The sequence below is a fragment of the Thunnus albacares genome, chromosome 12, assembly GCF_914725855.1.
Source record: "Thunnus albacares chromosome 12, fThuAlb1.1, whole genome shotgun sequence".
NCBI classification, from domain to species: domain Eukaryota; kingdom Metazoa; phylum Chordata; class Actinopteri; order Scombriformes; family Scombridae; genus Thunnus; species Thunnus albacares.
The window spans coordinates 13,897,158-13,919,186 of record NC_058117.1 but is presented as its reverse complement, the minus strand read 5'-3'; the positions used below and the strand labels follow the sequence as shown (position 1 = coordinate 13,919,186).

Sequence of the window (22,029 nt, the reverse complement as noted above, 5' to 3'; positions counted from 1 at the left end):
AACTGTAGATGGTGGACACCAGACTGGTGTTGGACAGAGGGCTCTCTGTGGTGCTGGAAACAGTCCTGTTGATTTGGCGCTCGTTGATGTTGACACCACTGTCCTCAAGAATCTGCTGGCATCTGGAGAGTAGAGAAAGCAGGAGGGTCCGGTTCATATGTTTCATTTCAAAATCAGTGGTGGAAGAGACACAGAGCAGAGAATCAAAATAAACCACAATAAAAAAAAAGGTAGAGAATGACAAAGGGGGCTGAGGAAGGACTACAGATGGAAAGTGTGTGAGGCAGGCACTACACCACTTTAGGAAAGGCACGCTGTGAGTCATCCACCCACTCTTGAAGAGTCTTGATAAGGCGGTATTTCAGAGATAAAGCCCAATCCTTTTCTTTCCTATTGGATACAACTAAAGGATCATAGAAGCACAAGCATGACCTTCTTTAGAGTATGATTTTTACAGAATTGTAAGTCATTTTGAAAATATTTCTATCAAACTGAGCAGTCATGATTACATTTCTCCCAGGACATTTTGGCTGAAAGTATTTTCTGAACCTTACAAGTCTTTTCCTATCTGAAACTTTTTTTTTCTTTTTTCAACCCGTCCTCTTTGTGCTCTTTCCTTCACTTTCAATTTAGAGGCTTGGAAGCTGCAGAGACTCTTGGATTGTTGTCAGCTCCGGTCAAGTAGTCTACTCATTTCAAAGAGTGTTGGGGTCAGAGGTTAAGTTGTCTCCAGTGTGTTGCTGCTTGACTGACACTCCACTCCAAAGCAACCCCTTTAGCTTTTTCACTCATTGTGTCTTACAAGTTGAGCACTTGTAAAAAAAAAAAAAAAAAAAAAAAAAGTTTGCAGAACACAAAGAAAATACTGAAATGTGATCTTGTCTTGATCTTATCATTGGCCGTGTTGGATACACAAACAGCATAAACAAACAGACTAAAACACACATGCAGATACATGAAAAAATATTTACAAAAACATTATTTTCCCATTTATGCACTCACTTTAGACATATACCATGACTGGCATGAGCAGCTGCATACCCTCAACCCTCCAGAAGGGAAGGGAAAAAAAGGAGGGAGTGATAAAAACTCACCGCTGATATCTGTAACCTTTTGAAGAGTCTGCCAACTGGGCGAACAGTTCCTTTCTGTTTGGCAATGAGAGCCAAAAGCCTCTGAACCCTGTACAGCCATGTCAGTGACTGATGTCCCAGTGTGCCTGTGGGCCGCTGTGCTTATATAATTTACAGCAGCTCTGCTTTAGTCATTAAGGGGTGTGAAGGAGCCCCTAGGGAGCAGGAATTTGTCCAAAAGGAGTGTTTATGAAAGTGGATATATTTATGATTTAGTGCTTGCGGAGTGTGCATGAGACACGCAGCTCACAGAGACTAGGTATTGTCATTATCCTGATAGATAGAAAGTGAAAAACAGCTGGCATGTTTAGAAAGAAATAAAATTTCATTTCCTAAAATGAATTGTCAAATGGTATTTAAAAGCCTCCTTCACACTTCCAGGAATAGAATTATCGAGGATAAATGGTGAGGGTTTTATTTATTTATAATTTTGTTGACCTAAAATTATTTACATTCAAATATATTGAGTCTAAAACTACTAGAATTGGCTTATAAAATAGGCACCATGTGTACCTTTTTAATTTTACAATGTAAAATCCAACCAGGTTACAAAAACCCACAAAATATCCCATAAGTGACACCCATTCAAATCACAACCTCCTGCATTTTTATATAGTTTATTATAAATAGTAAATAGTGCTGTATTGTACACAAAATTTCTTACAACAAAATCATTTTATGTCAATGTAAATGAAAATTATACAAAAGAAAAAAGACATGAATAATGAACATTGTGTAAGACTTACTTAAGCAAGACATACAGAAGAGACAGAACACTTGAACAACACTAAATAAATAAGAAATGGAACTAGTGTTTGCAAGTTCCTGGTAAAAACTAATTTAACACATGCAAAAAAAAAAAAAAAAAGCAAAATTAACTGTCAAACTGAATAATGTATTCACTGGCAGAGAATTTTTTTTTTTTTTGGCTTAATGACATTATGACTACATTTGCTGTTTTTCATCGCTTGATGATTTCCCCTGATTGATCAATGCACACAACCCAAAATGAATGACATTAAAAAAGAGAGTGTGTTTTTGAGGATATAATCAGGGATATTTGATCCGTGTTAAATTTACATCACATGAGGTATGAATGTATTGCACTTTCTTTGGGTTGCAGTTTAGCTATGACTCCACTCGGCCTCGATTCATGCCTTTCTGCTGCTTTTCCCGGTGTAGTCACATTTTCATCGCCGATGTCTTACACAAGAATCACATCAATGTACAGTAATATCATTTTCCTAAGACATTGTGATGAAGAGATCCTTGCGGCTGAGTGCAACAAGTTATCACCATCCGGCCTTTTGATAACCATCAACCATAGGAATCCACCTCTCGTCTATCAAGTTGGCCCCAAAAGCACAGGGGTCTGCTCACAAAGTCCGCCTCAACTTGCATCTCTGCCACTTATTACAAAAATCAAATACAGAATCTTGAATGTATTTACTTTCCCCTCCCACCCCTTTTCTTTTCCTCTTCAAGCATGGACAACCGTGCTCGGTCCTTGGAGCGTGACATGACGCACAAGCAAAGCGAGTGCCAGGTAACAGGAGAGGCTGCGCCTTTGGTCCTAATTATTCCAGTCAACCCCCTCCATCGCCATCGCTACACCTCCATCTCAAGTGGTTCCCTTGCTGAGGGAGAACACCTCAACCCCTCCACCCACTCAACTCCTCTCTCTGGCTGTCCTCCGGCCTGCACTGGAAGCTTGGCAAAGGCAGTGGGTGGGGGTGTTCTCTGGCGATGAATGTCAGACTGGCTGGGGGAAGCCTCCTGCTCGGGCCATGTTGTGGGCTTCATATAATGAAAGGCACCTGAGGAGGACATGGACAGACAGAAGGAGGGTTAAAGATATCCTTTCTGCATGGTGGATTTCATTCAGCTATAACTGTTTAAATTCTCTGACTGTTAAGCTAGCAAACAATGTGAAATGGGACGTTCACAATGAGAGGTGTGATTTTGACAGGAAGGACTGCAGATAAAAGAAGCAAGAAATGTTTAAGAGCAGGTGAGAGCAGGTGAGAATGGAAACTGAGGTCCTAGGTTAAATAATAAAACTCAGAAAAACAGGTGAAGAGCTTTGGGAATCTCTCTGGACGTTCTTTGAACCTAATGTGGCTGGTAAAACTAGCCTGACACTGAGCCTTAGCCTGGATCTCTGGCTCTGCTCCACTGATCAATAACAACTCTAAATCTGACCTCCAGTGGGACACATGGTTCTAATCCCGGCCTGCCAAAGGCCATAATCGCCCCCTGTTAAGGAGCCCCTTACCCTCCCTTTATACACACACACACACACGCATACATGCCTGCGCCCACATATACACATATACACACACACACATTTCACCAAACCCCCAAAAGCTACATGTGGGTCTCTCCCAGGACCGGCTAAATTAATGACATCAAGATGTTGCCACTGATGGGCCAGTCAGCATGTGGTAGTGTACCCCGGATCAGCCCCAACACACCGCTCTGACCCACACACTCCCCCTCCCTCCTGTCAAACACGCTTTGGGAAGTGGCTCCTTTCATTTGGGCGGCTATCTTCGTTACACGGAGGTCATTACATGGCTAGGTGAGCTACACTAGGGTTTGATGGGCAGGCTCATCATACGGGGTCATGAAAGGACAGTGAGCGAAAATGTGTGTGTTGGGATAAGACCCTGACATGCCTCTGCATCGGGCCACGTGGATAATCTGATGATGGTAATGTAAACTGAGGTAACCTGGCCACTAACGCTCTCTAACATACATGTAATTTCAGCACAGAGCGGGGTGATTTGAGAAGCTCGCTCATCAGAAGGGTCTGTGCAATTAGCGTGGGTTGTTAGTCAGAAAATATAAGCAAAATAGCACAGCTAGGGCAGAGGTTACAGAGACACATCATGCGTACCTTGCTCTGACTGTATTGTCCATACTGGTAGGATGGATGGTGGTCCATGGCGTAGGCTGGAGAGGTGTAGGAAGGTGGGCAGTAAGATTGGGTGCTAGGTAGGGTGGGCATACTGGTCAGGCCTGGTAAAGCCTCTAGGCGCTGGGAGCCATGACAGCTGGCAGCCATGCCACCGTTAGGCTCCAGGCCTCCGGTCAGTGGTGACAGGGCAAAGTCACTCTGGGACTGATGTGGTACTCCACCTGGGTTCAAAAGGCCCATCACCTGCAGGGAGAGACAGAGGAAAACTGAATGATTAGAATATAAAAGATTTTCTAGTTGCACCATGCTCATGATGAGAACATCATCAGAACACATTTGTACACATATCACAAAGTAAATAGAACATTTATTTGCTCAAAATGAATGTTCACCTAAATCTGAAGTTACACCATTCCATCAATCTTTTACTCTACTCAGGTGGGCTGAAATCTGTAGGCTCTCTCCTTGTTTATGGTCAGAAATATATTCTTACTGGCTTCCCTCACACATGTGGTTTCTTTTTACTCTGCTTGAATTACTGGAGAACTGATGGTGGTTAAAAAGTTCAGTCCTAGTGGTTTCTGTTCGACTTATCCTGTTAAATATATGGAAGAGGTCTAAAGAGTATTTTTTGTTTGTTTTTTTTCCCTTGTGATGACACTTGTAATATTTAGCATTGTGTCGCAAATGGAATAAATAGAAAATACATAAATTGCCTGAAATTCATTTATGAGAATGTGATGTGTTTTAAGCAGAATTCAAAGGAGAATAAAAAGAGTATGTCTGATGTTCTGTTCAGAGCGATGCACTTTCTTTTTATACTCTCTCTCTCTATTCTCTTTATAGTCTCGCTCACTTTCTCTTGATGCCCTAAAATCACCGTGTCCCTGTGAGGCCAGGGTAAAGAGGCCAAAGGGTACGTGGGAACGAGGGTTAGGGTGTGTTTGTGTATGAGTGTGTGAGAGCTACCTCTCCTACGTGTAGAAGTGTGTATGTAACAGTAGGTGTGTATGTGTGTGTGTGTGTGTGTGTGTGTGTGTGTGTGTGTGAGCGTGCGCGCATGTGTACTAAACATTTTTTGCTCTGATGTCAGGGGGGTGTAGGGGTATCGGTGATACATCGTGAACAGCTGCAACATAGGTTTGCGTGAGAAGCAAAGTCATGAAAACGTCTAAAAAAATGGAGTGAAAGAGAGAACGAGAGTTACAGGGAAAGAGTTACAGTCCATGTGAGAGAAAAGAGAGGAGAAGCCAAGCGCAAAACCAAATACACTCAAAATAGAAACTGTATAAAATATGACGAAGATGGAGTAACGATGAGTGATGTAAAAACAAGGGGCTCTCCCGACTGACAGCCAGCTGGCACACACACACACACACACACACATGCACATGTGCACATGCTGAGCAACCTCAGGTGTCTTTAATGTATGTAATTTACAGTTTGGTCTGTCAGAGTGATCTGACCCCACACATCTGACAAACACAGCGATGCTACCTACCACAAAACCAGTATTTCTTTTACTACTAAAGGTAACTGCAGTCCATATGTATTTGTATCACTATAAAATACAGATTTTTAAAAATATTTAATATTTATAAATAGTTGTATTTATTCAGATACATCAGAAAATAGTAATTTAATTGATTAAATTATTACAATTAAATATATAAACTTAAACATTTTCTGGTGGCGTCATGTAAACATTTTTTCTCCTAGTTGTGCTGTTTAGTCATATCTCCTTACAGCATCACACATGCTGTATATTCCTGTGCAGTAGTTTGTGCGGTTTGTGTCTGTGTGTACACGCTTGTGTCTCAGGGTCTGTGCTTCCTGTGTTCATGCACTCTCCCTCTGCAACTGAAACGGCAGCAGTTCCCAATGGTGTGTCTGTTTTGAGGTTGTTCCGGGGATTAGGTCTCAGGGGGGTGCAAATCCCAGCCGCTCGCTTCCTTGGTGAGAAAGGATTCCTTTGGTATGCACCAGATCAGCAGTGAGACGCCAGAGACCTCGCACCACGGGGGAAACCACTGGCCTGACTGCTGCTCTGTGCGCAGGGCAAACCGCTCAGAAAACAATATCACCTATCTAAAGTAAACCTTATCCGTATCAAATACTGCACGGCGCTCTAATGTGACCATATCTGGAGTTAACTGAACCTTTGAATCTCCTGATGGATACAGAGCAGTAGATAGTGTTGAGTAGTTTTCACAGACAAATTTGGAGTTCAGATGATCAGATAATTCCAGGGAAGATTTAACACAACATGATCCAAGCTGAGTAGTTTCAAGAAAAATGATGCTGTAAAGTTTTCTAAAGAGCAAAAAGGTCTTCATTAACTGCCAATGTCATAGAATTTAATCAATTCTCATTTCCTCTCTCTTATTAAGTTAAAATCAGGAAATTAATTTTTATCCTCGTCTGAAATGGAGAAAACTGTATTGCAATATACATTCAAACAGCTGCAATGAATACATGAATTAAAACAAATTAGCCAACAAAGTGAGTCATTTGCATAAATTACACAGTTTGTTATGAGGGGATAGATTACTTCATTCCAATCAATTAAGACACTGGAACATTCTGTGATTGCAATTCCAGACTGAGAAAACATTCCAGGCACGCCGTCCCTATGCAAGATGAGATGTCCACTCTGGACCGAGCTGCCTGCTAAGGTTAATGCTGAAACCATCCACAAGGCCACAGCACCTTTGGCCTCTTTACTGGAGCTAAAGTCATTCACTCTGTGACCCCGCGGGTGTGTGAACTCACACCAAAGCCTCTGTTACAGGACGGCAGATAACAGGTTTGCGTACCAGTTATACTTTAACAAAGTATAATTCATATCATTATTTGGCTCGGCTGGCTGAGACAAAAACTATCAACCAGTGACACTCTGGGTTTAAATCTGACCTGAGAGGTTTGACACACATCATAATATTCACTCTTCCCTGTCTTTCTACACTTTTACCTAACTTCCCAAAAGCTAATGTTTTAAGAATAAATGTGGCTTGTTCTTGAGGAGGAAACAACACATTCTAGTCCATAACTAGTTCTCAGATATCAAAGCAGTCAATTATATCCTCAGCCACAATGGTGCCACCTACCACTTTCTGACCGTGCACCCTGGCAACCACAGAACAAAGATCTTCTTTTTTCAATATACATACATCCTCAGGCATTCACATAGTAGTAAACCTGCCTAAGGCAGTTTTTTATCTGTGCCTGACAGGAGTCTGAGATTCTCTCTCATGGGAATTAATACCCAGCATGCATTGCATGTGGGCTGGCCACCCTTTGTGGCGGTTAAAAGCTCGTTTTCCGCCTGTTAGTCCATCTTCTGGGCTGGTAGGGAGCCACTGATGGACACTGATGACTGTGTAATCGGCCATAATTGTCTTTTCAGTTTTGATTTGTGTCATCATCCGACATCCATACATCCTACCTCATATCTGCTCCTTTCTCCCTCCCCAAAGACTGACGTTTGCCACATTTTAAATTCATCAAACAACCCATCAGAATAAACAAAAATGAAAAGCTACCGTGTTTTTTAGCCTAACAAGGTTTTCATTAATGTCGCCACAATGACATCTCCTAGGTCACACACGGAGGAGTGTGTGTGCGTTTTTGTGTATCATTAGCCTTCCTCAAGGTGCATTTCATAAACCGCATGAAGAACTACTAGCGTCCAGTCATCTAATATGATAATATATGTGTGTGGATAGGTGTGTGTGTTTGTTTGAGGCAGAATGTATGTGCATATATGTACATGTTTGCAAATATACTGTCTCTACATGGATTTTCAGCTGTGTATTTCAATAACAGATGTATGGACAAACCTGTGGTGAGAGGCTGTTGCTGATGGCGGGGTTGACAGAGTTGGCGTGTCCTGTCGGGGCCACAAAGCTGTCCGAGTATCCTGAGAAGCCATGACGTCCGGAAGACAGGCAGTACGCAGAGCCTCCATCCTGGGAGCCTGCCGACGAGCTGAGCCCACTCTGGTGCACGGAGGTGGGGGGCAGAGGCTGCGGTCGGTGGACTGTACTGGGCTGCTCCGATGCTGTTGGGAATAAAACATGCGATTTAAAATCCCATTTTCTTACATCAATAGTCATTTTGCTGCTGATTCAGAATCAGAGTAGTCAAATTTTTTTTTAAAAAAGCCAAAACGTTGAGCCCACCTTGAGCTATGGAAGTAGGAGGGTAGGGGCTGTCTGACAGCTGATAGGGCTGCAGGCCTGACATAGCTGATGGGGGGAAACCGCCGGGGATGAGGTGGTTAAAAGCCATCAGTTGATTGGCTCCTGCTTGCTTCCTCCACCGGGCTCTTCTGTTGCTGAACCACACCTGAAATAAGAACAGAGACAAGAGCGTGTGGTGTTTATTTATCTGCTAACCCAACAGAATAAGTGGACCTATATGGTCATCTGCATTTGTGTATGGTGTCTGTGAATGTATGTTTGTGTGTGCGAGGCCTCTCTGTCTCATTACAGGGAGCTGAACTGATAGAGATCTTAACATCTGGAACGTGCAGTGAAACCAAAGACATTACATCTTTGTGTGCTACTGCGAGTCACAGGGTTCAGATAACGCCAGAGGGCTGTTAAAGCTGTTAAAGCCTATATTAGCACACTACCTAAATCAGGCATGTACTTTGGGATCTTTACATAGCCCTTTTTTGCAGGCAGCCTGACAATAATAGGAAGCTGTCCTCATACACAGTAGGCCCAGTGTGTCTGTGTTTGTCCGTGTCTGTATGTGTGTGGAAGGGGGTCGGGCGTGGGGTCGAGGGTTGGAGGGAACACATGTCTAATGGCTGTAAGGAATGTGTGGCAACATCCCACGGCAATTTAACGCCCACATGACACATATCCATGACAGACCGACACATTGCTTTGCTGTCAAGATTAGGTCTCTGAGACTTTGAGGTTGAAGAGTGTGTCTAACCTGAACTCGAGCTTCTGTGAGTTTGGCCCTCTGAGCCAACTCCTCTCGTGTGTAGATGTCGGGGTAGTGTGTGCGTTCGAAGGCCCTCTCCAGCTCTTCCAGCTGCTCTGCTGTGAAGGTGGTCCGACTGCGGCGCTGCTTCCTCTTCAAGGGCAGGCCTGGCTCTGAGTCCACGTCGGAACCCTCGTCCGAGTGACTGGCTGTAATTGCGAAAAAAAACAGACTGTTACCTTAATATTCAGAGGAGGAGGAACTGATACAGAATGAAACTTGGGGTAAATACTAAGCTGGGATACAATAGCCAGATCCGAGACAATAGATTGTGCTGAGTGCGACACATGGTACAGAGCCACTTTAGATTGTGTCCTCCTGGTGCCTTAAACTCCTCAGTGGTTCCTGAGGGGATCAAAAGCCAGAGGCTGCTTGAACATGGATTAAAGAGGACTAGATCCCCCCGGGGCATCTATTCCCTGGGACACTGTGTCTCTCCCAGTCTTAGCCATGCTGTGCACTGTGCCGATAGGGTCCCATAGTGAAGGGCAGGCAGCCCTTTGCAGGTGCTTCTTAATCTGTTTGTTCAGTTGAGGGCAGGAGAGAGCGAGCGGGTAACTGGGAGACAGCTATTGGGATCTAATTCAGCAGAAGACGGGAATCAATGAAGGCCTGAAACTAGAGACTGAGGACCATAGCTGTGTTTGGGGGGGAGGTTACCCGTCTATTAAATAATGATTAGGCTCCACAAACTAGCGTGACAGCCTGCTATTGTCCGCCATTACATGTCTGCAATCCCCCATCTCTTTCTCAGTCATACGCACACTCACAAACATGCATCTGCCGCGTCTGGGCCATGGGCTTTCACTCAATGAACGCGGTCTATGACAATGTGTCGAACACAGATGGACACAAGACAGAAAGAGTTGGAATCCACTCCCAAATCCACCTCGGAGGGACCTCTTAAACCTCATGAGGAGGGTTCACTGCACCTTTTCGACACCGAGACTATGCAGCAAACACCTAAGCTGAGACAGAGAATACGAGAGAGAGAGAAAGAAACCGGCAGCCAGAGAGACAGGTGTAAGCAACAGAGAGGTTTAAGCACGGGACAGAAGCTTGTCTGTTTCCCCCAGACTGTTCATTCTCCTTCTGCCCTCCAGATTTAAAGCTTTAATTAAAAAGTGCCAAGTCAGACATGGAGGGGGGCAGCAGGGATCTCCCCTTGCCTCTGGAGCCTCTGGAGCCAAGCAGGAAATGTTTGTGCCGGTTGCCAGTGTGTGTCTGACCAGGCATTACACACGAATTTGGTCCTTGGGAATGCTGCTGTGCTCCGGACCGCCAGCACAGTAGATTCTGATGCTGAGAGGAGCTCTTTATTACATTTGAACCAAGGGCGCCTCGCTGGCATAAAGGCTCACAGGGGATTGGCTGGATGCTTAGATACTCCTGGAACACGCACTATGAGTTTGGGATGTGGTTTGTTTAGGTAAGGATGTGGCCTGAGACCAGTTGGAGCAAACTATATAATACATCAGGCACACAGAGGAGGGCCACAAACAATGAAAATAAAACTTGATATTTGTCCTATAAACACATTTCTTAAACATTAATATTGTTTTGATTAGTAAGAGCAGCTTTCATAAATCAGCACATAAACAACATTAAAAGGGACTCATGGAAAGAGCAAGCTAAGTAACACGCGATGTCATTACCATTTTAATGACAGAGGGACAGAGAAAGAAAGAAAAAGACAGAGAACCAATGACGGAGCAGAAACGAAAAGATTCCTGAGGGAGGGAAAGGGGAGCTCATAAACCTCCACAGAGGAGAGAGCTCCCCATTGGCACTGTAACTCATGTTAACTGCGGGGTGGGGGTGGATCTCTCCTCCTTTGCCCCCTTTATTTCTCTCTTTTTCTCTCCCTGTTTTTATTATTAGTAACTACAGAGAAAACACTCCGTCACAGACTCTCCCTTAATGGCAAATGACAGTGTTGCTTTTGTCATCCTCTGGCTCGCACTTTCTCTTTTGCTCTCTTCCTCTCTCACTCTCTTGTCTTTTTTTTTTTTGGAAGTGATGTGGCCAAGCCTTTGTATCTTAGCAGGGAAAAGCCTGTGGCAGGGCTCTATTGGACCGATTACCACGCTCCATCTGTAGGAGCCATCAGGGACGCCCGGGCCCGCATTCAGGGGCCTGTCACCTGCCCAGCAGGGGAGTGGGGGGGGCGCTGAAGGGTGAGATGGGGGCTGTAGGGCCAGGGGCTGAGTGGGGGAATGAAGAGTGGGAGGGAGAGGAGGGGGCACAAAGGGGTCCAGAGAAGGGCCATTGGGGGCTGCAGAGGGGCACAGCAGGGGAGCACTCCTTCATCCCCTCCCTCCACAGCCTGAGGGGCACAAAATTGGGGGATGGGGGAGTTGAAGGGGTTGACATGGAGAGGAGATGGGAGGCTGAAGGCACCTGAAGAAGATGCTGGGGAAGGGGTGTGGGGTGCCAAGCTAAGGAGAATGGGGGGATGCTGGTCATTCTTAAAAGTGGACCTGTCCCGTCCATCTCATCCATTCACTTCACTTGTCTCTTTCTCTGCGCTCACCCCTCACTGCATCCACGTCTTTGACGTTTCAAAACAAGGCTCCTACGCTGCTGTGGATCGATTTTGAGGCACGCCGATGCAGAAGCAGACTCAGCGCGGGCTGTTCCCACACATTCCCCACAACAAACAGCAGAAGAGGATACTAAACACACAAAGAGAGGCCTCGACCTCCTTACTTAAACACCCAAATCAAATTTTACGCTGCAGCTAAAGCACTGGGGAGCTGAAAATACTCCATAGCCACTCACAGTTTGGCTGTGCCTCTGACAAGAATCTTAATAGAAAGATAGATTATTATCCCTGAAACGGAAATTGGGGCTGCTGCAGAATTATCTATAAAAACAGACATTTCAAAACAATGTTAGGTGTAAGTTAACAAGGTAGTTTAGATAACAGAATGGATTGTGGCACATTTATTTAACAAAGTTTGATGGGAAGTATTTAGTATAGTTTGATGGAGTGGAATATTCAACAAGTGAATTCAACAAGTTCTTTTCACTGATCAGGGATTCTCAAATACAATTAAACACGTGCATTTACAGGTGAGCATGTGCACACAAAAATAAACAAGAAACAGACAGTGCTACAGACCCAGCGTTCAAGGTAAATAGAACCATTTATCGATCAAGAGAAGAGACTGACAGGCAGGGGAGATAAACTCCAGAAGGTCACAGATGTGAACTTGGGGAACGTCCAGTTCCATTAGCTTCACCTGCAGCAGTAGTGCCTCGAACAGGCCAAAAAAACCAAGTGAGGATTCCAACTGGGAGAATAAAGGCTGCTCTTGTTTACTGCTTGGACTACATTGGCCAGGACTCGCCCTGCCAAGCATTCATCCCCCTTCCACCCGTTAGAGAGATGCTAATATGAAGAGACATGCACAGACGCACACATCCATGGATGTGCACACATGTGCATGTCACTTCACAAACGTAGCTTCAAATGGCACAATATGAGCGGCAGAAAGTGTGAGAAAGAATCAAAATAAGTAGAAAAGGAACGGTAGCGAAGTAAGCAAGAAATTAGGAGAAGAGAGGATGATAGAGAGAAAGAAAGGAGAGGAGAAGAGAGGAGAGGAGAGGAGAGGAGAGGAGAGGAGAGGAGAGGAGAGGAGAGGAGAGGAGAGGAGAGGAGAGGAGAGGAGAGGAGAGAGATAGTGAATTAAAGAGCCACAGTGAGACAGAGAAAGAGAAGGGGAGCATATGGGGCAGTTTATAGTCTTGTCTTGGTAGGGGCTGGCTAACCCTTCCTCCAGGGGCTGTTAATAGAGAAGGTAATTGAGCTGGTGACATGTGTTCGCAACACAAAACAAAGGGCAGAAGAGACAAATGAACTAGTTATTTGCCCAGGGAAGTAGATCGGGCCCTTTCAGGCCAAGGAGCACAGTGCGAGTAGGCCACTGAATAAAATAGTGGCATGCCACATAGAGCCAGAGCGAGCAGATGCACCGGAGGGAAGAATAGTTAACTGACAGCTTATGGGCTCAGCTGGGGTTAACAGTTAAGGGAAAAATGGGAGTGAGTGGGCTGCTCACTTGACTTGCTAAAGAGCCCCCTGGAACCTGCAGCTGCCTGGGAAAGAGGGAGGGGGGGGAGGAAGATGGAGAGAGAAAGAGAGAGGGAGATGATGATGTGATGGACAGAAAAAAGTGGAGTGAATAGGCGCAGGAGGTTGGCACTTAACGGACAAAGAAATAGCGGGCGATATGACGTTGAAAGATGTATCTCTGTCTAATATTGGTGAAGTGACAAAAAGCCACAAATGGCGCTGCATGGCTATTATGTGTGCCCAGTGTGCGGTGGTTATTATTTAGTTCCACTGTGGTGCAGTTAGGTGACAGTTTCACGGTGGCATTTCCACCCTCGGGGCAGGGACAAAGCAACTGCACAGAACCCACGCGGGGCTCCAGCAACAGGCCAGTCTGCCGCACGTTCCAGTCAAACGGAGACTAACCAGCAGCAATTCACCTCAGCCCAGCCTTGTTTAGGTGAGAAAGACAACCAAACCAATCATCTTGTGCAGAACAACCAGTCTACTCTCTCCAAAATAAAAAGCAAAATCTCCTAAAATGAAAGTTACCAACATTGATTCTTTGGTGTGACATCAGGGAGCGATATTAGGGAGTCAGTCAGTTGTCATCTTTTCCTAAACATTATTGTAACCTCCTTCATGGGGCCTGATAGTTTTAACAGTTGAGTGACCCTAGGTTAGCCCCCGACCTTTTCACAGCTCTTGCACAGTGCTGCAGCAAAGACGGCCTCACCGCTGACCCTGCAACAAAACTTCACAGAGTTCAACACATTCCACACTTTCTTTTTTTACTCTACAAACACTCACTTTTATTGTTAGTATCTTAGTTATAGTTTTATGGGTTTAGCCCACAAATGTTCAGCTTCAGTTTGTCTGTTTTGAAAAATGCCAGAAATAGATACTGTAACTGGGAACACATTTTTGAAAAAAAAAAAAAAAAAAAAAAAATCTTATCTCCTAATTTTCTGTTCTTTTCTAGTGGATTTCTTTGTTCAGAAAGGAAAAAAGTCATTAATCACAACAGCAACAGAGTTGTGCTGGCGTGTCCATAATGTGCAATGCGTTGAGTGAAACAGCTCTACAAAAACTGAGGCTAAACAAAGTTAAGTGATTGACAACGCTGTCTGGCTTTACTCAATTAACTATCCCATTGTGTTCCTCTTTGCAGAGTCCCCTCGCCCCCGACCCTTTTCTCTTCACACTCCTTTATCCTCCCCATCACAGAGTTTTGCTTGGCTAATACTTCCAAGGAAATAGAGAGCTCTTTTTCTACTGGGGCTCCTCTCCTTGACCTTCCATTGCTCACTGCTTCTCTTTCAGTCACTTCACAGTGTCTCTGGGGTTAGTGGGGAGAATGTGGAGAGTACATCAGCTCCGAGGGGCCGGCTCAGGGCAGGACCCCAGCCCATTACTTCAAAGTTGGCCTGCATTCATTAATTGTCCTTTGAATTAATATTGGAGGATCACAATGTGGGTGCCAACAGAGAAAGAGGCTTTAATGAAGCATAGAGTCGGCATTCAGTTGCAGATCAGCCAGTGTGGATTTTTTCTTTCTTTTTTTTGAGAAAGAGAGCCTTGAGAATCATGCCAAAACAGAACGTAATTTTTTTAAGTATTTATATGTGAGAAGAGGGACTGATCTATCTATCTATCTATCTATCTATCTATCTATCTATCTATCTATCTATCTATCTATCTATCTATCTATCTATGTCTCTCAACCTCTTGTGGCCAGAAATATATTGTAAATTTTGGCTTGTTTTTCCCAAAAGTTCACTGGGCTAAACTAGCATTAGAAGCTCTATTAACACAGGAAAACACAGAGTGAGGCCCACATATAAATTTCTCCATTATCCAGCCCTGAGAGGAAAATGGAAATGCGGCTGTAGCAGACATTCCTCTGGTTGTATTGAGGCCTTCTGTCTCCGGTGACTATAGACGGTCTCCTCTTAAACCTCCAATCTTTAACTTACGCACCGTGGAAATGCAACAACCCCTAACAAACAAACGAGTCCTAGAAGTTCAACGTCTGTCTCTCGGTTTACAGTTGCGGGGTTACTGCCCTACTACTCAGTTTCTTTTGCTCCCTGTGTGTGAGAGAAATGTATCTGTTTATATTCTTAGACATCTCTTGAGAATATAAGTTATGAAACTTTAAAAATTGGATTATGTGGCGGCTACATGTGGAAGTCTATCATTTCCCCCTTTCAGTGGTGCTTGAACTGAATGTGTCTTATATACATGCTCTGACGGCTTTAAGATACGGTGCACTCTCAAACACAAATATGATCTCTCCGCTCTCCTTACACTCTCTAAATTTCCCTCGTGCTAAATCCATGCCAGAGTCGCAGGGAGCCAGTTTATTTACACAAACAAAGTCCTACTCAGCTCCTTTGACAAAAGCAGCTAAATCTTTCATGTTTTGTCAGCACTTGATTCCTCCTGTCCCTCTGGCTATTTGCCTGCCGCCGGACAATAGAGGCAGGAGAATGGCAGCAGATTGTTGGAATGCACCTCAATGAAACCAATTATTACATGTTGACTGCGTTCACCATGGCAGATTTGAAAGAACTGGGCTCATTCAATTTGGCACCGCAGGATTCCCTTTAAAGAAAAGTTATCCCTTTGACTGTTTGTATTTCTGAGCTTTTCTTTTTCTTCTTCTTCTTTCTCCCTTTCACCCCCACTGCCATAAATGGATCCCGCAAGAGTGGCTACTCCTCTTTCATGACTTTGGTTACTTTAATTAGTTAAATGAGGCTAAAGTGCTAACAGTAATAAATAGAGGGAAGGATGCTATCACTTAATTTTGTGCCACTCATGGCAAAAAAAAATGATGTAAAAAAAAAAAAAACTATATGCAAATACACTGATATGAATATGTTGCTGCTTTTCAAACAAATGTGATAAAAAGCACAAATAATTCTTTCAAAGACATGGCAAACTGCAGCGGCTTGAAATTACTCAACCGTGTATGTTGTGTTTAAATTCTGCACACTCTCCCATAACTCAACAGTTAAAGGAGATGTAAACAACTTCGCATCAGATTCATCCCAGCAAACATCCTTTTCCCACAACGTTCCAGCCACTTGCTAATGCCATGCAGACCTGGGGCTGCCCGGTACACTCTATCCCACAAACCTTTGCAGTCCTTTTCCCAGACAAATAAATCTAAATGAGTCAGCTTTGATCTTAGCACTTAAGGAAAGCCAACAATAGTGGTAGAGGAGAAAGGGGCAGAGAGCAACAGGCCTCTCTCCACCACAACAATAGCCTCTGCAAACACCTACTTAATCAATATTTGGCCAGAAGACATTCTCTCAGTCCCCAAAACCACCCTTTTCACATTCTAATGAAGAGCTATAAAAGAGAAAAACAACAACTACTTCCACAAAGAGACACAAGAAAAGAAATACTGCTGTTCTGTATATCAATGGGGGGGGGGAAAGCCTCAGAGCTGTTTGCAATGTAGGATGTCACCACTTTGATGAAAAATTGTTGATATTACAGTATTTGTTTATTTAGCAATTATTCATATCAGCCTAAAAGTATTGATTCAAGATAAATATCACAAATGACTTGTTTTCTTGTAGCAGGTTTTGTGTGAGCTGTAACACACTCACAGTTTAAACAACAAAAAGTGGTTAAAAGAGGATGATCAACAAGGCTATAACTCAGATTAATTAGATTTTTTTTAAAAAAAAATAAATCCCTAATTATTTCTAATTTGAGGCATCCGCTCTGCGCCAAAGTTAATGCTTCTTTGCAAGAAAAGTGCAGAAATAATTTAAAAGTTTGAAATGCCTGATCAGTATTGGGGATGTGTCTCGCCTGGAAGAGGGAGAGGGAAGTGCCCACAGATATTGCATGAATGTGTGCGCCCTAGGCGGAAAGGAAAGGGGCGGACTTTGTCTGAGATGAAAGTGGAGAGAAATAAAAGGTTTGGGTTTAATCTAGTGGAGAGAAGGGTTTCCCTGCGCTCACTGGCTGAACGTCATGCTCACTGCGCAAAGACTGTGACAAAAGCTCCGTGCGCAAAAATAACGGCGCTCTTCAATTTTATTACGCAAGGCCTGAGGTGAATTTAACACATTTCAAGAAAAAAAATCATGATGAGCCTTTTTTTTTCCAGTTGAGAAATGCGCTGATTTAATTTTCATTTTATTTTTTCTGCATATTTAAAGCAACCTTCTCTTAAAAATTAACAATTGGCCAAACCTATAACGGAATAAATCTGCGCGTCATACATATCACTGCCAAAACACAACATGCTGTTTCCAGAGGTTAGCTATCAATAATTAACTATAGACTGCATTATGTCTACAACAGTAAACTTTCCTTTTGTGGCAGCCCTCTCCAGACCCCAACAGGTCGTAAATCAACAGGTGTTTGCCTGATGTCTACTCTGTTTTGCCTGGAAGCAATATCTCCTTTTCTCTAACTGTAAACAGTGGGGGAAAGCCCCCAAATTGGCACTTTTTTGAGTAGTCTATAAACCAGGTCGCACTGGGCCTATTGGTGTCCCTGAATAATTCATCGCTCATTGTGGGTTCATAATGTCTTCTCCGGGCCTTTTGTCAGCGCAGTTTTTTCTCCCTTTCTTTCCCCATTTTGAAAGGCCTTGGCGTCTTTTTGTACACCACTGAGCCGCTCACTGGAGTTTGGCTTTTGTGCGCGTCAAACTGAGGTGTGCGTTTCAATGGACTCTCTCTGCTTTGTCCCCTGAAGTTCATCCTCAAGTGTCCGATTGTGTGTTAAAAAAAAAAAGTTTCTCAGGCTTGGAAGTTAGACAAATGTTTGATTATCCACTTAAAAAATGCTCTCTGCCCATTTGTTAAATCTCGGAAGCCTGAGCGCATGCGTAAACACCTGCAACTTTAATGCGTTTAATCTGAATTTTACTGTTCAGATCAGACATAAAGCTTTATCACTCCTCTATGTTGGATTCCATATATACGCATTTTACTGTCGCGGTGGTTAGTGCGTAACACATGTTATTATTATTATTTTATTATAGGCAATTAGCCTATATTAAAAGTTCTCTGTCTACACCTGATTGCTGATAAACTACAGACAACAAAACTATAAAGTAGCATCACCTGCATCCACAATCAACCCAGAAATAAATCTAGTTATTGACAACATTCACAGTCAGATCTGGGGACTATACGGACACACAGCGAGGACGTTCCTGTTTGAAAAATCATTAACGCTGAACTTACATCTGTCTCCCAGAATGCCGTCGATGCTGTGTTTTGTCCGTGGTTCGTTTTCCTCCATCTCCCTCTTCACCCCTTCATCATCATCGTCGTCATCCTCACCAATTCCGCCGAATTTTGACCGCATGATGCGACTGATGGCGCTCACTTTTAGGGGAAAAAAGAGGAAAATCACTCAATATATTTGGACAAAAAAAAAAAAACAGTTACACAAAAAAACAAAAAAATGTCCTTTATGTGCTCGTGCAAAGCAATATGAAAAGTTGTTTACGCACTCCAGAAAAAGGAGGGAAGCATATTTAATCGACTGTTTATTTGTATCTAATTAATAGAGGATGTGGGTTTTTTAGGAAAAATAAGTGAATCATTTTCACGTCTTCACTTGTAGGCCTTCTTATATGCATGTCCATAAACTGTCTCATATACCTGAGGGAACGTTGTTCCTGTCGCAGATCCCATCTTTCAGTAATTTGTCCCTGATTTCCCAGCTGAACATGCCCGGGTTTTCTCTCTTGTACTCTTCGATCTTCTTGTCCACCTCTGGAGAAGCGCTTTGCTTTAGTGGGAGGAAGGAAACAAGACTAGACGGTTACTTTTTTACATTCAAGGCCTACGTAGTGCAACACAAATAGGCTAAGTATCTGATTTGCCTGAATTTGGGATTGGAGTTTTACATAAAGCCAAACTCGCTAAAGTTGTAATAAAGCTCCAAAAGGTCCCGTTGAACTGTATGACTTTGAATCAAGTCCGTGTTTGCTTTTATTACCAACACACGCTTATAAAATTTTAGACTTCAAAAACAACAGAGTTTATACCTTTTTAAATGAGGTTTTCCTTGTTTATAGGGCAAAAAAAGTTCAGCCACCATTATATGTTTCCGAATAAACTATAAGAGATTTCAAAAAACATAACTGAACTGATTTTTTTGGATGCAACTCTCTTCACATTTTAGCTACAATTTACCATATTTCCCCCAAAACATCAGCGGCAGAATCTCTCACCTTTGGCTTGCTGCCTCCGATGGCCCCCGGCCTGATGGAGCCAGTCTCCTGGTACCGGCAGAGGATTTTGGAGACGCAGCCGTGGGACACCCGGAGCTGACGGGAGATGACACACGGCCGGACACCGTGATGGGCCATCTCCACGATTTTATGGCGGATATGGTTGGGAAGAGGTCTGCCGTTTATGAAGACACCGCCGAGCTGGTTGACCCGACCCTGTCCTAACGGAGTAGAGACTGGACAGCAGCGCATGGGAGCCAAGTGAGATGGATGCTCATAAACTGTGCGCTATGTGTGTTTGACTTTGTTTTTATAGTATAAAAAAATAGACATACTAACTTAAACTTTAAAGTGATGAGAAAGAAGGAAAAACCTGTCAAGAAAACCTTTCAGAAGCAGATGAACTTTTTAAGTACAAGCAGCATAAAATCAATATTTACTGCGCAGCAAAAGTGTCAACACGTTGTTAATTTTATATATTCAGCCTTGAAAAACTGAACTGCTCATAACAAGCTGCCAGCAGCTTGAGAAATATACATTTTTACACGCAATTAGATTTCTTTTTTTTCCTCATAAAATTTATAAAGAAATCATAAAATGAGGAAGAATGAAACATGAGGCTAATAATTAGAAAAATTAAAAATAAATAATTAAATGTGGTGTTGCCACTTTGTGAGTTTTTTTCTAAATAAAATAATATTTCTTAATCACTAGGACAAGATTAAAGGACAATTTTACAGGTTTAACAATTTTCTGAAGATGCGCTCGGCAACTTTGCTGAAGTTTTTTTTTTTTTCAGAGTTGTTGAAATAGTGAGCAGCAGCTGCTGTTCGTGTCTTACCTTCCAGAGAGTATCCTCCCCGCGGGTAGTTCTGGTGAGGACTGGGTCTCATCATTCTCGGTAAACCTCCTGCAAGCGCTGTCATGATTCCTGACTTTCTGTCAGGTAACAGTGTCGCTTTTTAATCCAAGAAAATAATCTTTGTTTGTAATATGCAGCTACAGACGCGATGCAGCCTCCTTTTCCTTGAGTTGCCCAAGTTTCCTCGACAAGAAAAAAAAAAACACTGAATCCCTCAGATACGTTGTTGACTGGTATCCAGTAACAGATGTGGGCTGAGGTGGGAGTTTAAATCAAAGTGCAGGCTGCTAACAGTCCTGCGAGGATTGGGAGGATGGATTGAGAGGATGGATGGAAGTCAAACATTTTATCTGTGGTCGCTGTCCCCTCTGACTCCGCGCTGCGCCTGCTGATTGGTCAAAGACCCGGACGTCCAGAGGCTGGGGGAGCATTGTGATTGGACAGCAGGAGCTCCCCTCTGTCTGGATTGACCTCACGAGGGTCAACTTGTCGTGTCACAAGCTTCTGCTGTTGTGCATGAAACTTTTCACAACTTTTAATAAAGCCAATTAAATACATACCTGGGTGAAGAAAGACTGTATCTGACTGGTATTTTCTTGCCTCTGGAAAAAATAGACTAAGTCCACATATGGTTTACTTCAACCATCAGTAGAAATGAGGAATCAGGACACTGCTGGTCCTATGGATGAAACTTTAATAATGTACTAAACTGGATTATTAGCACAGATAAATTAAGCTATAAAAAGTATCCAATATGATAATTACAACTACCCTATGATAGAAAATATTAAATATATAGACACATTGTGGCTTATATGAGCTCATATTTGGTGGCTGAAAATACAAATGCACTCAAATGAGACTTCTCTCACACACACACACACACACACACACACACACACACACACACACACACACACACACTCACACAATCATTCACAACAAATAGTTTCCTTACTTGAACATAAAGAATTTAAAGAAATTACTTGAATAATTATTGCTAAAGAAATATTTGTTATTGGTATTATTATTATTATTATTATAATTATTTAGTAATACTACAAGTAGTTGTTGTTTTCATAGATGTTTTATGAGCCTACGTGTTTATTGATTATAACTATTTTCCAGGACGAATGAAATGACTGAAAACAGAGATATTATAGATTTTTTTTTTTTTTTTTTTTTTTTTACACAGAGTTGAGCTAATCAAAAATATCATTATTCTGGATTTTTACACATATAGAGATTAGATTGTGGAGTAGAGAAAAGGCGTGTGCAGGTCAATTACTAATACTAAGCAGTTATTACTGTGTGGTGCATTGCTCGCTACGATACATGCGCTCAATTTTACGCAGAAAAGGCATCAGCGCGTGGGAGAAAGTTAACGATCGTCTTAAGTTTTCATTTTAACTTCACTGGTCCTGCGTGTCCGTGGAGATGCTTTTCACCACTGTGATGAAACGCGACTCTGCATATCAGCCTGCAACAGGTGATAATAATACAAAGATATAACTCAAGGCCCACACTAACTGTATTCTTCTTATCATCTAAATCCTTTAACTATTACTGTTACTAATAGAAATAACTAATTCATTGCTATTAACTACCAACATTACATCATTATCAACACTTCTAGCCTAGCCCAGCTGTTATTATAGCAGCAGTTGTAATATTTATGGAAATAGCAGCAGAGCTCTGCGGGGTTCAGCTCCCAGTGGAGCCACGCATGCTGTGAGTGAATGCATCACTATAAAAAAAGCTTTCTACAACCTAAAAGATGGTTTATATCTTTCTTAATTTTTTTCTTTTTATATTAATTTGTTGGCTATCAGG

General features: G+C 42.8%; 1 protein-coding gene across 1 annotated transcript; it reads right to left on the bottom strand.

Moving 5' to 3' along the window:
* Positions 1-1,579: 1,579 nt before the first annotated feature.
* Positions 1,580-21,064, bottom strand: LOC122994124 (paired box protein Pax-3-like). Its single transcript, XM_044368640.1, has 9 exons — positions 20,176-21,064; positions 19,335-19,570; positions 18,760-18,889; positions 18,337-18,480; positions 9,001-9,200; positions 8,235-8,400; positions 7,893-8,113; positions 4,033-4,296; positions 1,580-2,950 (listed from the first exon to the last, which is right to left on the bottom strand). Exons 1-9 carry the CDS (start codon positions 20,258-20,260, stop codon positions 2,933-2,935), a joined length of 1,464 nt encoding a protein of 487 aa, XP_044224575.1. The 5' UTR covers positions 20,261-21,064; the 3' UTR covers positions 1,580-2,932.
* Positions 21,065-22,029: the final 965 nt, after the last annotated feature.

Bases quoted from the DNA above. Each gene is read 5' to 3' on its own strand.
- LOC122994124 (XM_044368640.1), bottom strand. From the start codon at position 20,260: ATGACAGCGCTTGCAGGAGGTTTACCGAGAATGATGAGACCCAGTCCT. The intron at 19,571-20,175 runs GTAAGACACGAA...GCTGCTGTCCAG, and splicing joins GGGAGGATACTCTCTGGAAG to TCTCTACTCCGTTAGGACAG. The intron at 9,201-18,336 runs GTAAGTTCAGCG...TCGCAATTACAG, and splicing joins CGGCATTCTGGGAGACAGAT to CCAGTCACTCGGACGAGGGT.